The 16,208-nt window shown below is 31.5% G+C and overlaps 1 protein-coding gene across 1 annotated transcript in view; it reads right to left on the bottom strand.

Annotated features, from left to right (window-relative positions):
* The window catches only part of LOC106471365 (integrator complex subunit 3-like), a 52,214-nt gene that overhangs the window by 24,989 nt on the left and 11,017 nt on the right, over positions 1-16,208 (bottom strand). The window contains exons 2-9 of the mRNA XM_013931964.2: positions 13,660-13,743; positions 11,298-11,381; positions 5,250-5,363; positions 4,671-4,755; positions 3,119-3,185; positions 1,682-1,823; positions 1,227-1,356; positions 298-395 (exon numbers count right to left, since the gene is read on the bottom strand). Of these exons, the coding sequence (XP_013787418.1) occupies positions 298-395; positions 1,227-1,356; positions 1,682-1,823; positions 3,119-3,185; positions 4,671-4,755; positions 5,250-5,363; positions 11,298-11,381; positions 13,660-13,743 (804 nt within the window). The remainder of the gene's footprint in view (positions 1-297; positions 396-1,226; positions 1,357-1,681; positions 1,824-3,118; positions 3,186-4,670; positions 4,756-5,249; positions 5,364-11,297; positions 11,382-13,659; positions 13,744-16,208) is intronic.

Here is a 16,208-nt window from a genome sequence, read left to right as displayed (position 1 = left end):
TAATAAATGTTTTGTTTTGATATATAAGTTGTTTGGGTTTTTTCATCTAAAAAAAGTGACATTGAGGACCTAATATGTACAAAGTCATAAATAGGTATTAGGTGACAGCAATGTTTTTCAGTGTGTTTTGTCAGAACTACAGGAATTGTTATATAATAATAAGCAATTAGTGACATATTAGCCATAACAAAGAAAATATTATAAAATTAATTACTACATAGCTGAATTATCAAAAACTCACTTATACCTTTCATTTTACAAGAGTAAGACAAAATAAAGAAACTAAAAATATATGACCTGTGATGTTAAAAATACAATTTTCCTCTCCATGTCTGGTGTAAGCCTACTTTGGAGAAACCTACGAGAAGTCCTGGTGGTCAATAATTGTTGAATACCTAATAGAAAAAAATTACATACATGTAACAAACTTCTTCGTAAAAAGTGAAAATTTATTAATTTTGTTTTTAATTGCCAATAGACATACTAATACTTAAACACTGAACACAAATCCGACACAATATAAACTTAATTTATGTTTGGTTTCTATATTAGTAGGCTATGAGGATATCATTTCAGAATTATTTGGTAACAACAAGCTATCATGTGAGCCAAAATTCTACTTTTATGTTATAACCAAAACTTTATGTTATTTTTTTTGGCTTGTTGAATCTTGCACAAACCTACTCAAGGGCTATTTACACTAAGCATTCCTAATTTCATAGTGACAGACAAGAGCAAAGGCAGCTGGTCAACACCACCCACTGCAAATTCTTGGGCTACTCTTTACCAATGAATAGTAGGATTGACTGTCACATTATAATGCCCCATGGATGAAACGGTAAGCATGTTCAGTGATGGGGAAATATTAAACTAAAATGTAAAACTTTTGTTGAAATCTTTTTGTTTAGTATTTAAGTTGTACGTTTTTAAACAAGTTAAAAATATCCCATTATTATTTGTACACATTCAATTATTAAAAAACTTCAACTCTTTTCATTAGTTTAAAAACAATTAGAAAACAAATATGCTACCCTGTTAGACTAGTTATTTATCCTAACCTATAAAAGTTGGAGCTATTGGCATAAATGTATTTAATTAAAAAAAACTCTAAACCTTAGGATGAATTACACAAAATTAGATACTTACAGTTAAAGTTGGGATAAGTGAAATGGATTTAAATCAACATAGCTGTTTAGGTAAGATCTTAATAAACGATACACACTAACCAGTAAAGCCTGACGATAGTGACGTTGGTTCATAAAACATGTCACGCCATAATTTGTCAAATTCTGGTATCCTTGCTACATTTTGGAGTAGTCGGACAAGATCTCGACCAATCATCATGCACTCAGTAAACTAGAAATTTTTAAGTGATTATAAAACATTTACATATTCTGAGAAATGCTATTTCATACATATATTTATAAATTTTTAAGTATAAAAAATTTCTTATTATAAAATTATATTCTTAGTGCAATTTCCTCCATAACCTAAGAAAATACATGAACATTTTTGTTGTGAAGTTAAGGAATGGAATTTTAAAGACTTTTAGGGACATTTTTTATTCTTTGTGCTACGATTCACTTTGTTAAAACTGAATCTAAGAATATCATACTAGATTAAAATACATAAAAAATATGAACTCGTATAATCCCACAATTAAAGTAGAAAATACATTTACTTTTTCTCTGAGCAGAGAAATGCAAAAGTCAACTTCTTTTCGTCTTAGGTTAGACATCATCTGACTTCCATGGTCTACAATTAACCTTATGTAAGTATAGACAACTGCTGCAACAAGCAAAGGAAATTTTTCTAACCAGCCCCTATAAAAGATAAAAATATCAGTTTTTCTGTACATATTTCTCCCCTTAGTTGTTTGCCCAAATGCTAATTATGTTCGATAAAACTACTTATAAAAAGTAAATTGAAATTTTATGATGCAAGTTGCATTGATTTTTGTCATATTATTACCAATAAATAATCACTAATCACAATCAATATCAATTTCAAGATGAAAGTAAAAAGTTCCTTGTAATTTAATTCATTATTATGTTTTATAAAATAGATGAAAAATTAGGCCCTATGTTTGAAAATGTAAATAAATAACTGGTTTAGCTCTGAATCTTGAAGAAAGTTTATAAATGTCCAAAACTGACAATAAAACCCAAAAATAGGCTGGAAAGTATGTCTTATAAATACATGCTAATAATATAACTAGTGTTGTAACAATGTTTAAATTGGAGTGAAGTTATGTTACCTTATGTAATGTTTAATACAACCCAACAATGGTCTGGGAAGTATGATTTATAAACAAGCTATCAATATAACTACAGTGTTGTAACAATGTTAATATTGGAATGAAGTTATGTTACTTTATGTGTAACAAATTGCTTTCTTTAATTTCAATATCAATTATATATAGAAAACACAAAAAGGCAGTAAAATGGAAGTGCAGTGCAACAAAAGCGATATTAACTCATAACAACATATCGTTCATTCCTTTGTAATAATATAACATTAGTTATAAAAAATATTATTAAAAGGCTTAATAGTTATAAATCAAAAGTCATCAGTCTTGAATCTAAATATATGAACAACAATAATATTGAGTGACAAGCAAACAATTAATTATGCAAGTTACATGTCTCGATAGATATGAATAAATCTGGTATGTCCATTGACAGGTACTATTTCTATGAATATAAAATTATTTCTTAAAAAATTCTATTTCTGAGTTTAGGTATTATTAAATTTCATTAAAAAGTTGCAACTTCATTTTTTTTATTTAATAAACGAAACAGGAAAAACCTAATAATATTACATTAAATCCTTAGACTGATATGAACAATGAAAGACTTAAATTTATACACGTGCAGTAGGTGGGTTAAAGCATCTTTAATCACTGACGTGGGTTGCCTAGCCCATTGTAAACTGTAATGCAGCATTTTGAACATAGAGACACAAAAGTAACTTGTAATGTGATTTCATATATTTCTTTAAATTAATTAGAATTAATTAATTAATAATCACCTATTTAGAATTAACACAAACATATTTAATATATGTAAAAAAAAAGGTGTGTGATAAAGAATTCTGTGAGTGGATTTTGTACTTATACCTGTTTTCAATAAATATGTCTAGCATTGATTCTATTAGCCATAGGTTTTTTGGTGTTGTATCTCCTCCTGCAAAACATATATATATATGAATACATTTGTACGTACACAATATACACATACAACTGCATTTACTTACATATTACATGAAATTCAGAACTAAGAAACACACACACATTCATAACTACTCACAATGCATAAAAATTTTTTATTAATGTCAATCATAAAAAAATTAATGAAAGCTCAAAGTAGTCATTTGGATGTTTAATTAACAAATATTTACAATTTAGATTTAATTATTTTTATGATATTTCTGAAAATACAAGCTGGTATATAATAAAGATAAGAAAATTACTTTTAAATAAAATCTATAGTTTTAAATTAGATATATTTGTTGTATTATGCATAAAAATAAATAATGAGATCTAAAAAAAAGAAATTACTGAATTATCAAAGCATTAGTATTAACTAACATGTTACTTGTTGTTTTGATGCCAAACGTATATTTATTTTTACTTCTTGTAGTTCAACTCCTGTCATTAATACAGACAGCACACAATAACTAAACTTTAACAAATATACAAGTTTCAGTTAATTAAAAAAAATTCCCCCATCTCTCTTACAAATAGCGATGAATATCAAATTTGTAGACTTCAGTCTCTAAACTAGGTACAGTGAATGTTAATATTTTAAGCATTTAGTTGAAAGCACTAATAGTTCTAAACTCTTGGTGGACTCACCTTTTAAAAATGTTCTAAAATATGTAAAACTAACTGGAGCATAAATTTTATGTAATGAAATCTATCATTCTAATTAAGATCATTACAATGTTTGCTCCTGATGTGTAAAGCCCAAACACCAAAAGATTCTCTGGATTTCATGGTTGCTTCATTTATTCATTTTCTTCTATTCCATGTACAAAATGTGAAACCCTAAACCTGCACTGCTTCAGAAATATGTAACATTAAACCTTCTACTCATCACTATTTGTATAAGAAATATATGCACTAAACATTTTTCTCAGCTGGTATTTGCATAAGAAGATTGTAGCATTAAACCTTCCATTGGTTTTAATATCTGCATAAAAAAAACTGTAGCACAAACCTTTCACTCACCTGCTATCTGCATAAAAAAACTGTAGCACAAACCTTCCACTCACCTGCTATCTGCATAAAAAACTGTAGAACTAACCTTCCACTCACCTGCTATCTGCCTAAAAAAACTGTAGCACAAACTTTCCACTCACCTGCTATCTGCATAAAAAAACTGTAGCACAAACCTTTCACTAACCTGCTAGCTGCATAAACAAACTGTAGCACAAACCTTCCATTCACCTGCTATCTGCATAAACAAACTGTAGCACAAACCTTCCACTCACCTGCTATCTGCATAAAAAAACTGTAGCACAAACCTTTCACTCACCTGCTATCTGCCGAAGAAGATTGTAGCACAAACCTTCCACTCACCTGATATCTGCATAAAAAAACTGTTGCACAAACCTTCCACTCACCTACTATCTGCCGAAGAAGATTGTAGCACAAACCTTCCACTCACCTGCTATCTGCCGAAGAAGATTGTAGCACAAACCATCAACTCCCGGAATCGAGTTTTTAATCATTTCTTTCAAAAGCCAAATAAGCTGACAGGAAAAAAGTAAGTCTTTTTTTTTAATACCATCAATAACAATTATTGAAATAAATCATTAAAAAGTTTGTGAGAGATGAAAATGCACAAACATTTTATCCTTAACAATATTTTGTTTTTCTAATTTAGATATTAAATCTCAGCTGATAAAAACACTTTCTCCATTCATTTTTTAGGATAGTGATTGTGCGTGACTAATGCATTTAATTAAAAAAAAATTATACAAATGCAAAACACATTAAAAATATCCTAAAAATCTTGCTCCATAAACACTTTAGCATTTTAAAAAGGTTTAAGTATTCAATTTCTCATTCTTAATTAAAAACAAAACAATCTTTTCAATAGGAACTACACTTCTGAATAAAAGCATCATAATAGACATGAAAATATTGTCTTACGATGTATACTTTTATGTTTTTGATATTTTTTCTTAATTAATACAGAAATGTACTGATTAATATGTATCTCGTTTGATAACCTCCACCTTACCTGTGTTCTACTAGTGTCTTGAAGTTTTGAATATTTTTCTACAATGATTTGAGTTAAATAACCAATAACTAAGGCTAAACCATCTGTTGTGATATAGGTGAGGTCTCTGTAGTACTAAAAACAAAAAAAGCATATACTTTATAACTTTCTAGAAAGTCTTAAGTTTTAGTGAGAAAAAACAACAATTTACAAATGATTACGTGTGTATGTGCATACATATTTTCTATTTTGGTACAATTTCATACTTTAACACTAAACTAAAACTTTTTAAAATGCACACAAAAAGTTACAATAACTTGTTTTTTGGAATTATTGATAAAAGTTCATGCATGCAGAAAATCTTAAAATTTAAGTAAAGATCGGGGAAAAAAAACTAATACATATATTATTAATTTTTTAAAAACCCACCTTTATGTCAACCCTAAATTCTATGCAGAAACTTAAGATAATATTTAATATTCACAAAAACACTTCACACAGAAAAAGTTATAAGAAATATCTGGGGTCTTTGTGATAAATTTATAAAAAAATATAACAAAATCAGTACTGAGAGTTATTGAAAAGTCTTAATAACAGACCAACATTTGATAATACATAATGACTAGTCACAACAAAAGTAAAACAAAGTTAAAAATGAACCCACTGTCAATACACTATTACTATACGTATGATGAGAGTTCTTCGGCAAACTACTGATCATATAAGCATGGTAAATCACCATGGATTTACATGGATTCAAAGAAATATTATGGCCACAATTTAAAACGTGTAGAATACTAAATAGAAATAAATTTAATTCAACATAATGGATTCAGTAAACTTAGATTGACCTTAAAATATTCAACTTTAATTGAATGGTTAAAAAAAAACACAAACAGAATAATGTAGAACTCAGATCTGTATAAATGTAGTTTCAAAGTTAAAAACTTACAAACTGTCATTAAAAGAAAAAAAATTCCAAAGGAGAATCACAGTTATTAAAAATTACCTCAACATTAAGCATTTTCATAATAAAAAAATTAGATGCTTATCTTAGAAAATGAAGCTATTCATTCAACAAATCAATTGGTTACTTTACTGTCAATTCAAGTGTAAAGATTCTCAGGACTGTTGAATGGTAAGTTATAAAAAACAAATTCAGTTCACTATGTTAGGAGTCTTGTCATTCATGTATATTGATCAAGGTTGCTTTTATACATTTTCAAAAATTCCACTCACTTCCAAATTTTTATGAGTAACTCATAACGCAATGCACATAATAAGTATGGTAATAATGTAATAATACACCATGAAGCAAAGCTATTTATTTCCATAAGTGCAAAGTTAGTGGGGGACAAAGAGGCATTTGACCCAGGAATATTCATTAGGGGCATGGGGGAAGAGCTATATATAAATGTAATATGCCACTGTAGAGATTTTATAGATGTAATATGCCACTGTAGAGATTTTATAGATGTAATATGCTACTGTAGAGATTTTATAGATGTAATATGCTACTGTAGAGATTTTATAGATGTAATATGCTACTGTAGAGATTTTATAGATGTAATATGCTACTGTAGAGATTTTATAGGTGTAATATGCTACTGTAGAGATTTTATAGGTGTAATATGCTACTGTAGACATTTTATAGATGTAATATGCTAATGTAGAGATTTTATAGATGTAATATGCTACTGTAGAGATTTTATAGATGTAATATGCTACTGTAGAGATTTTATAGATGTAATATGCTACTGTAGAGATTTTATAGATGTAATATGCTACTGTAGAGATTTTATAGATGTAATATGCTACTGCAGAGATTTTATAGGTGTAATATGCTACTGTAGAGATTTTATAGGTGTAATATGCTACTGTAGATTTTATAGATGTAATATGCTACTGTAGAGATTTTATAGCTTAATTTTATTTCTTTTGCTACTCAATCTGAACAACATGAAATAAACTTTCACCTGAAGAAGTTGACAATACTGTTGTGAAAACAATATAGTATTATATGTTATTTAACAGATTAAAACTTTGCCTTTCTGTTGGTTATAAATGATATAGCATAAAACTTCAGAAAATTATTGGCAATTTGCGAAAGAGAGAATGTGACAGGTGGGCATGCAAGAGGGTCTGATTTTCTAGTTTATGGCTCTGTAAACAAATGAGATTGAAGACTTTGCCTTAGTAATATCTATATTATAATAAGAAGTTTATGTTAACGTACACTTCAGATAGGGGTGATACATAAATTAGAGAAGGGAGAAAACCTAGAGAACACATGTCACAATTCTCACATTGGGGGAGATTTTAAAATATTTTCTTATAAAACTAAGAACTTAAAACTATGTCGTATTAAAACTTGATTTATTAACTAAATTTTGAATGAAACTCTGTAAAAGGTTGTGACATGTGCTCTTTGACCCAACTGTAGCAAGAGGGTTAAAGTGATCTTGGAATAGTTTGGGTAGGTAATTTCTGATGATTCTTCCTTTTACGGAGTTATTCATTTTGTTTAAAATTCTTGTTGATATCCAATTGATTTGATGGCCAGAATCTCTAATATGAACAAAAATGGCACTGTTTGTGTTTCCATACTTAATACTTTTTTTTTTACATTCAGAAAATCTTGTATCAAGACTTCTTCAGAATTCACTTAAGTTCATATTTTCCTAACCTTACAATGTACTTCTGATAGATACTTACCTCCTCTCACAAATTACCTTTTCTCAATTAGTACTGCCCTCTATCTGTGCAAATTTTCAATGCTGCCACTAGCACTGCTCCTCCCACTTCTGCATATCTACATGTAAATAATTATGCATCAGCTGTCAACCAATAGGAGCATGACACAACCCATACTGTAACCAGTGCCCTCTCCACATTTGCACTCCTTAATCACTTCGAGACTGGTCAGAAGACCTACACCAAATAACCCCAGAAGTGGGGAGGCTGGGTGAGGAATGTGAGAGGTGGTAAGTATCTATTGGAAATAAGTTTTCAGGTTTGAAAAATGTTAGCTTCCAATACGATATGTCTTACCTCCTTTCACAAATAGGTAGAATCACACACTGAACTGGTGGAGGGCCAGTGAAAAAATTACTGTAATGGCAGTTTGACCTCAACCAACACCTGTCAGTATCTGGAATTGTACACCAGTATCGTGGTAGGTAGAGGATCACCTATCTCTTCACCTCGAAATGGGAATTGGTAGGGAAGACAAACTTCTGTACTAAAATCCGCATTCATTTGTGCTCACTTCCAACCCAACTAACGCCAGATCCACCACGAAACAACATCCAATGTATCCCCATTTGTGTTTGGCCAAGTATCCTCCTCCTGATGTGGACTGGAAGAACTATTCCCAATGCCTCCAGGTTTTGGACCACAGATGTCATCCTACCAGGGTTTTCCACCTTCCTACCATACATGTGCTGAATCCAGCTTCAGCCAACACCAGATCCTGCATGGAACCGACATCCATCTGGTGGCATTGGGCATGTTTCATCCGGTCTGCAGTAGGAAGACGGATACTATCCAGAACAAATGTGAGGACTTACTTAGCTGGACCATCTCCAATAGAGGATCTCCCCCTCCCCCTGGAACCACATTCAGAGGATGATAGAGAGGAAGAACATCACAGCCTGAAGGGCAAACTGCAATATATATATATAGTTGTAATATGGCAGAATGCTTCAACCAAAACCAGGCAGTACCTGGAACTATACATCAGGTCTGTAGTAGGAAGGGTGTCATACCATTGAGATATAATCCTAAACATCACCTGGCCATCTCCAACCAACACCAGACCCAATGGGAATGTACATCAGGAGTACTGTAGGGAGGAGGAATGCCACAGTGAGAATAAGTAATCTGTCAGATATCTATAGAATAATACAGCATAGTGCTACAACCTAAACCTGGTGGAATCTGGAACTGGACATGAAGTTTGTGGTAGGAAGTACAATACATCATCAACACCTGCAGAATACCACCGCCCTACTCTCAACCGAGTGGTATCATGCATCACTCAGGAGGACAGACCTCCATGGACTAGGACTCCCATACTCCACAAGAAGAAAGGAGGGAAAAGAAGTGTTGGAGAGTCCGAAGGACCACATCACCAAAGACAGTGCAACGGGTGACCTCGATACCCTATTTTGAAAAGCAGAGCTACCATGTCAACGGAGTTGATCAACTGACACCTGGTGGCAAGTGGAATTGTACATCAGATCTGCAGTAGGAAGTCTCAATGCCATGAAGCATCAGAGATGGGCAGCAATCCCTGTCTGCTTTATTCATGTGTGTCCATAGGTGTGTGGTCTGGGAAGAGCATACTTATGAAGCAAAAGGCCACGAGATAGAACTGCTAGTGGTCCTATGGAACACCTCATCTCTATGGTGTGCGTAATATATCCTCCAACATATGAACAAAGATACACAACCAATACCTGGCAGCAGTAGGAAGGGCTACAACATAATTGACAGAGAGCATGGTCACAGGATTTACAGTGTAAAAATGTGCACCTGGTTAGGCACCACTCACCATAGTGAGATCCACAATACACTAGCAAAAAGTTCCTGAAAAAGTAAGAAAAGTTAAAAAAAGCAACTTTGCACAATTTACAAATGCAAAAAATTAAAGAAATAGTAAAGAAAATCTGTAGTTTAAAGGAAAACTTTGAAAAATTTGTGAGCAAAAACAACCATGTCTGTCCAGTAATACTGCCAATCGAGAATTGATTAACGAGTGCAAATGTGGAGAGGGATGGCACTGGTTATGATAAGGGTTGTGTCACACTCCTATTGGTGGAGAGCTGCTACATAATTATTTACATGTAGATATGCAGAAGTAGGAAGTGGAAGACTAGTGGCAAGCATGAAAAATTTGCACCAATAGAGGGAAGTACTAATTGAGAAAAGCTATTCTGTGAAAGAAAGATATCATATCAGAAATAATCTTTCTCACAAGATTGGTTTGGTATAATATAAACACCATATTATTTATCTTTAGGTGTTGTTCTATTTGAAGTTAAATTTATTAGTGTTCAGATATTTGTCAACATAAAACGAATGATGATGTGAATTATAATTGCAGTGTCCTTCTTCATTTGGATATGTTAATTTCACATTTATAATAATAATAAGTTTTGGTGGGTATTATAAATGTACTAGCAAAGACCCGCAAAACATTTGTGGCCAAATTAATATCTTTATTGCAACAGTACTTCTTTAAATACAGGATTTCTAGAGTAATACAAAAGAATTCTAACTGCAGACACTGAAATCTATAAGTCCACTTGTCTTAGTCCTAACATTAGATAAGCCTTTATTAAGTATGGCCTATATTCTATAAAGAGATAAATTAACACTGTAACTTGTGTGTACGTTTTTTGCTTTAGTTCAGTTAGGGCTAAACTTTACAGCACTTAATACTATCAGTAAATAATCATCTAATATTATTCTATGGCCTAATATTAGACATTTTTAAAACTTTGATATGCTCTTAATATGTTGTATAAAATGTCTACTAAAGTATATTTACGTCCTTTCTGGCCTAACTTGATGATTTAACAAAGATACATTTTCAAATTGTGAAAAAAGGTGCAATTTTTTGCACATTTTAGTCCAAATATATATATATATATCTTCAATTTTTGATCAGTCATAGACTACTTGCTTCTAATTGACAGGAAGCCAAACTACTTAAATTATGTAATAAACACTGTGTTTTATAGTATTAGAATGACCTGTTTGCATTTAGACATATTTTGTTAAGTTAGTAATTTATGATACAGATAAAAAAGTTAAAAACCTTCCAATTTTTTGCTCTGCCCCTCCCCCAAGGTTTCTGACAAATCAGCACCTATGTCAAAGTATATTTTAAAATGTTGAATCAGAAGTCTGGACATCAAAACATATTAATAACCTGTTTAAAATTGACAAAAACATACCTTAGTGAAAAAGGTGATATTTCCCACACAAAAATTACAGCTAAAATTGTTTTATTACAAGCACTGAAATTATATGAAACTTTCTTATTAACCAAAAGCAATTTACCCTTGGTGCATTGGCTGGCTCACTGAAAATACAAACTAGAAGTCCTAGGCTAACTTCTTCATGATTCTGTACACCTCTGCTTACCTGTTATAATAACAATAATATTAAACAGATGTATGTTCAATATTTATATGTACAACTTTTCCATTGTACAGATTTTTTATCTTATGTATGTACATTTGTAAATAGTTGGAACAAAATGTTTGTCATATAAAGCCAAGAATAATAAGTTTAGAAGTGCGGGAAATTTGTCTTGTAAACTTTGTAAAAATTTACTAAAAAGTGTTGTTGTGAAAAGTGACAGCTAGGTGGTTAATACTTAGTGTATTAAACACTTTTATCACAAATGATGATAGCTAGAAGATAAGCAAATAAAAGAGAAAGTAAAATCAGAAATACATAAAGTGAGGAAGAACTAAGATACAATTTTTTAATCTATTAAAATATTTAATTTTGCTGGTTTTTTTCAAAACACTTATATTTCTATAAAACAAATATGGAAATATAGTAAAACACTCGTGAAACTCACTTGATAAACTTATTAATTGCTACATAGTCCACATATTAGAATCTCAAGTTCATAAAAGGTTCAAATAAATAAATATGTATATATATTTTTTCTCTTTGAAAAAGTAAGAAGGAATCCTGTGCAATAGATTGTGACAATTTCACAAATAAAGGGTAAATTGAAACAGTATGATGCAGGTTAATCGTGTCCTTGTATACACAATGAGCCCATTGCTGATTATGATACTGTGCACAAACACATGGAATGCCGGTATTAGTTCTATGCCAAGAGCAGATCCACCAACATATTGACAAATTACATTTGACCCTATAGTTGATCTAAATCATTTACTCTATATTATTTAAAACAAGTTTATTGTTCTATTTAAAACTACCTTTTCCTTTAATATTCTGCCAGAATATCATACTAAAAGTGAAAATAAGATATCCTATGTTTTCATATATACATTATGAATTCATATAGCTACTTAAAAATAGTTTCTAAAAGTACATATGTTTTATAACAATTTTCTAAACTAAATATCTTTATTTAGTACCAACATGATCCGAGTAAAGCACAGTAATAATTTCATATATATATATATATATATATTTAATATGTGATTTCTAACCTTAAGACAAGTTTTGTGGAGTAGCTTTTTTTATTTTCTTCAACATTCAAAATATTTGTTAATGATTAACAAAGTTACTCCACAAAACTAGCCTTAAAAGTTGGGAATTACACATTAATTATCCCATAAGTTACCACAAGTATATGTACCAAAGAACTTGATAAACAAGTTTTGAGACTATCACTGGTAGAATGTCAAATTCAGTAACATGCTCTACATTAGTGTGCGGCCATTTATCCAATTTAACTACCTTATGATGATATGTAGATAATAAAAAAAAACTGTTGACTGGCAGACTGAGGTCTAAATATATTTGAATGAGGTTTGGGTATAACAGCATTCATTACCCAAATATGAATGCATATGATATTAATTTTGTGCACTGAAATAGATTATTCTTCAATATACAAAAACTTTGTTTTGTTTTACAAATTTGATCACTACGTTTTATTTTAAACTAATTAAACTATAAAAGCTATGATTCACTGCAATTTATTACTATTTGTAGCTGTTATTAGATAAGAAAAACAGGAGTTAGCAATAAAGCAAATATATTTGGTCAAGAAAAAAACTGCAATAATTTATACTTAAGCTACATTTAACTTGTTATAAAGTAACCATGGTATGTGACGTATTTTGGTTAATGTTTTATATTCTTTCAAACATGTACAGTAAAAACTTATGATTTTAACTGATGTCTTTTTCACATGAAGAATAAACATTTTTCTAGAAAATGTTGTAACTGAGTATTGAATTTAGAACAAAGTTTTTATATAAAATAATCTGATGATCTATTAAAAACTATTGATGAAACCCCACATAAACATAACTTCAGACTAGAAACTTATATCAAAACTTACTGTTGACTGGCAGATTGAGGTCTAAATACTGATAATTGTACAGCTCTATTATCAACTAGAAACTTATATCAAAACTTACTGTTGACTGGCAGATTGAGGTCTAAATACTGATAATTGTACAGTTCTATTATCAACTAGAAACTTATATCAAACTTACTGTTGACTGGCAGATTGAGGTCTAAATACTGAAAATTGTACAGTTCTATTATCAACTAGAAACTTATATCAAACTTACTGTTGATTGGCAGATTGAGGTCTAAATACTGAAAATTGTACAGTTCTATTATCAACTAGAAACTTATATCAAACTTACTGTTGACTGGCAGATTGAGATCTAAATACTGATAATTATATCAAACTTACTGTTGCATTAAGTGTATCATGTGCTTCTTTTTCAGACACACCACTGATGAGACTGGTTACTAAAGAAGAGCATCGTTCCAGTTTCTATAAAAAATTGTTTAAACCTTTAAAAAACACTTTACTGATGACATTTTAAAAAGAATCATGTGTTAAACTGTACAGAAAATATCAATAAAGTGTGTACAGTATGGTTTTTATTGACATTCACACCAAATAGTTAAAATTTTCATATTTACAAGGAACAGCATTACCTAAAATCTACTACAGCTACTAGAAATTATAAATAACAAATTACCACTTAGAAACTCAATTAACTGATAACTTTATTAAAATAAATTATTACTAATATTAATACATTTAAGTTTTTTGTAAAGATTACAGCAATTATTAAATTCAGTTTTGAGTAATACATATTTTGTTGATGTTCATAAATCCATTTGATTTTGGTATTTTTCACAAGATTCTGCTTACTTATGTACAATATGGGAATATTATGGTCTTTTTAAGTAATCATCTTATTTTATGTCAGACTATATAGTCTATTTTAATCAGAAGTTTTATAAATAATTACTTTTATTAATCAGTCACCAATAACCCTAGTTTTTATATTAATGCACATTCATCAATCTTGCCAGAAAACCATTTAATAGATATTTTTCATTTTGCAATTCTTCTAAAACTATACTTGCACTGGTATATCATGTTAAGTTAATCTTAGCATTGTTTATTTTCTTGTTATGATTCATCTTTCATATATCCTTGTTGAGTACTTAAAGATTTTAAGGTTGTGATTTAAGTCCAGTAGATATCAGCTTATGTTAACTATGCTTACTGCCAACTGTGATAACTAGAATATGTTTTCATTCCATAATGGGTCGGGCTGTCACTTTAAAAGTAATTAAGATGAATAGAAATGAATTTTGTTGGTGACATCAATTTCTTTGTCATGACCCGTTTGACCAATTTCATCAAAACCATAAATGCCTGAAGATATTTTGCTCATAGCAATCCCAGAATGTGCCATAAGTTATCATTTTCCGATACGGAAAATATATTTCTGATAGGTACTTACCTCCACTCACGTATATAGCTATTCTTGTTCAGTGCTGCCCTCTATATACAAAAATTTTTCACATGCCACAAATCTTGCACTCCCATGACTATTGTGGTTCAACTGTATCTTGCATGTAAATCATCATGTGACAACCCTCCACCAACAGGAGTACAACACACCCTCCTGAGGCATGTGAATCCCTCTATTCGATCCTAGCAAACTCTCACATCAAGTTTAGGCAGAAAAGGAAGCACCAATTTTTAGTGGGGGGGAAGGGTGGAAGAAGGTAAGTACCTATCAGGAATATATTTTCAGTACAGGAAAATTATAACTTCCAATACAGTACATTACCTCTACTTACATATATAGCTAGATTCCCACATTGAAAAGGTGGAGGTGTGAGGGATAAAAATATGCACCCTTTGAAGGCATCCGAAGAACACCTTACACTGATGATCCTCTTAAACACCTTACAGTGATGATCCTCTTAATAAAGAATCATACGTGGGAGACTGCATCACACCTTACACTGATGATCCTCTTAATAAAGAATCATACGTGGGAGACTGCATCACACCTTACACTGATGATCCTCTTAACAAAGAATCATACGTGGGAGACTGCATCACTTTTGTACCAGGTATACTCTTCACCCAGTGTGGAAAGTGGTGTCACAGACACAGGCAGAATAAAAAAGGAGCACAACAAAAAGGGAAAGAAAAAAAATGGTTGGATGGGAATCCGAACCACGTGATATCATAATCTCAATTCCATTAAAGAGAGGCTGTAGATGAATCTTCTACAGACAGCAATGTGGAAGAAAGTAAAATGGAATGTTCTCCAAGGTGTAGAGTGGCTAGGGCATGATGGACCAAGTGGTAAAGGGAATATAACATCTGATCCCCGGTAGGAGGAGGGTCCACACCATCTTCATCTCAAGTTCAGTAGAACAGAAGTATATACTGTGCATATGGATCTACGAAATGGGCACATGTGCATTATCCACAACTAACTATACATCTGGGAACCCTATATCTGAATGACAGCAGTAAGAGATGTGCCCCTGTGGGATGTCACATCATATTTCAACTCATACTGATAGACACCCCACTGCGCAACAGCAACCTCAGCCTGCAAAAACTCCTTGAGGTGGAGTTCCGAAAGAAAAACTGTCACCTCCTTCAACATTATCCCCATTGTTTTGTGTGATCATGAGACCAATTGAGTGAGGAATAGGAAGAACACAGGCAACACACATGTGAAGATTTATGTTGATTTGCCCTGCCCTAAATCCAAAGCCAGTCACCAGAACAAACATCCATGTGATGGTAAAATGAGGGATCTCAATCAAAGGGGTGAACTGCAATGTGACGGATCAACTCCAAGGCAACATCATCTCCTCAGACAGGACCATACGGCATTAGACCACATCGCGAACTTCCATGTACCACTGCACAGAAGTGAATTACCCTTATAAATCCAACCTCACCTTTTT

Source organism: Limulus polyphemus, unplaced genomic scaffold (genome assembly GCF_000517525.1).
Source record: "Limulus polyphemus unplaced genomic scaffold, Limulus_polyphemus-2.1.2 Scaffold4573, whole genome shotgun sequence".
Taxonomy (NCBI): Eukaryota; Metazoa; Arthropoda; class Merostomata; order Xiphosura; family Limulidae; genus Limulus; species Limulus polyphemus.
Note: the sequence above shows the minus strand (reverse complement) of the source record. Positions and strands in the feature narration are given on the sequence as shown.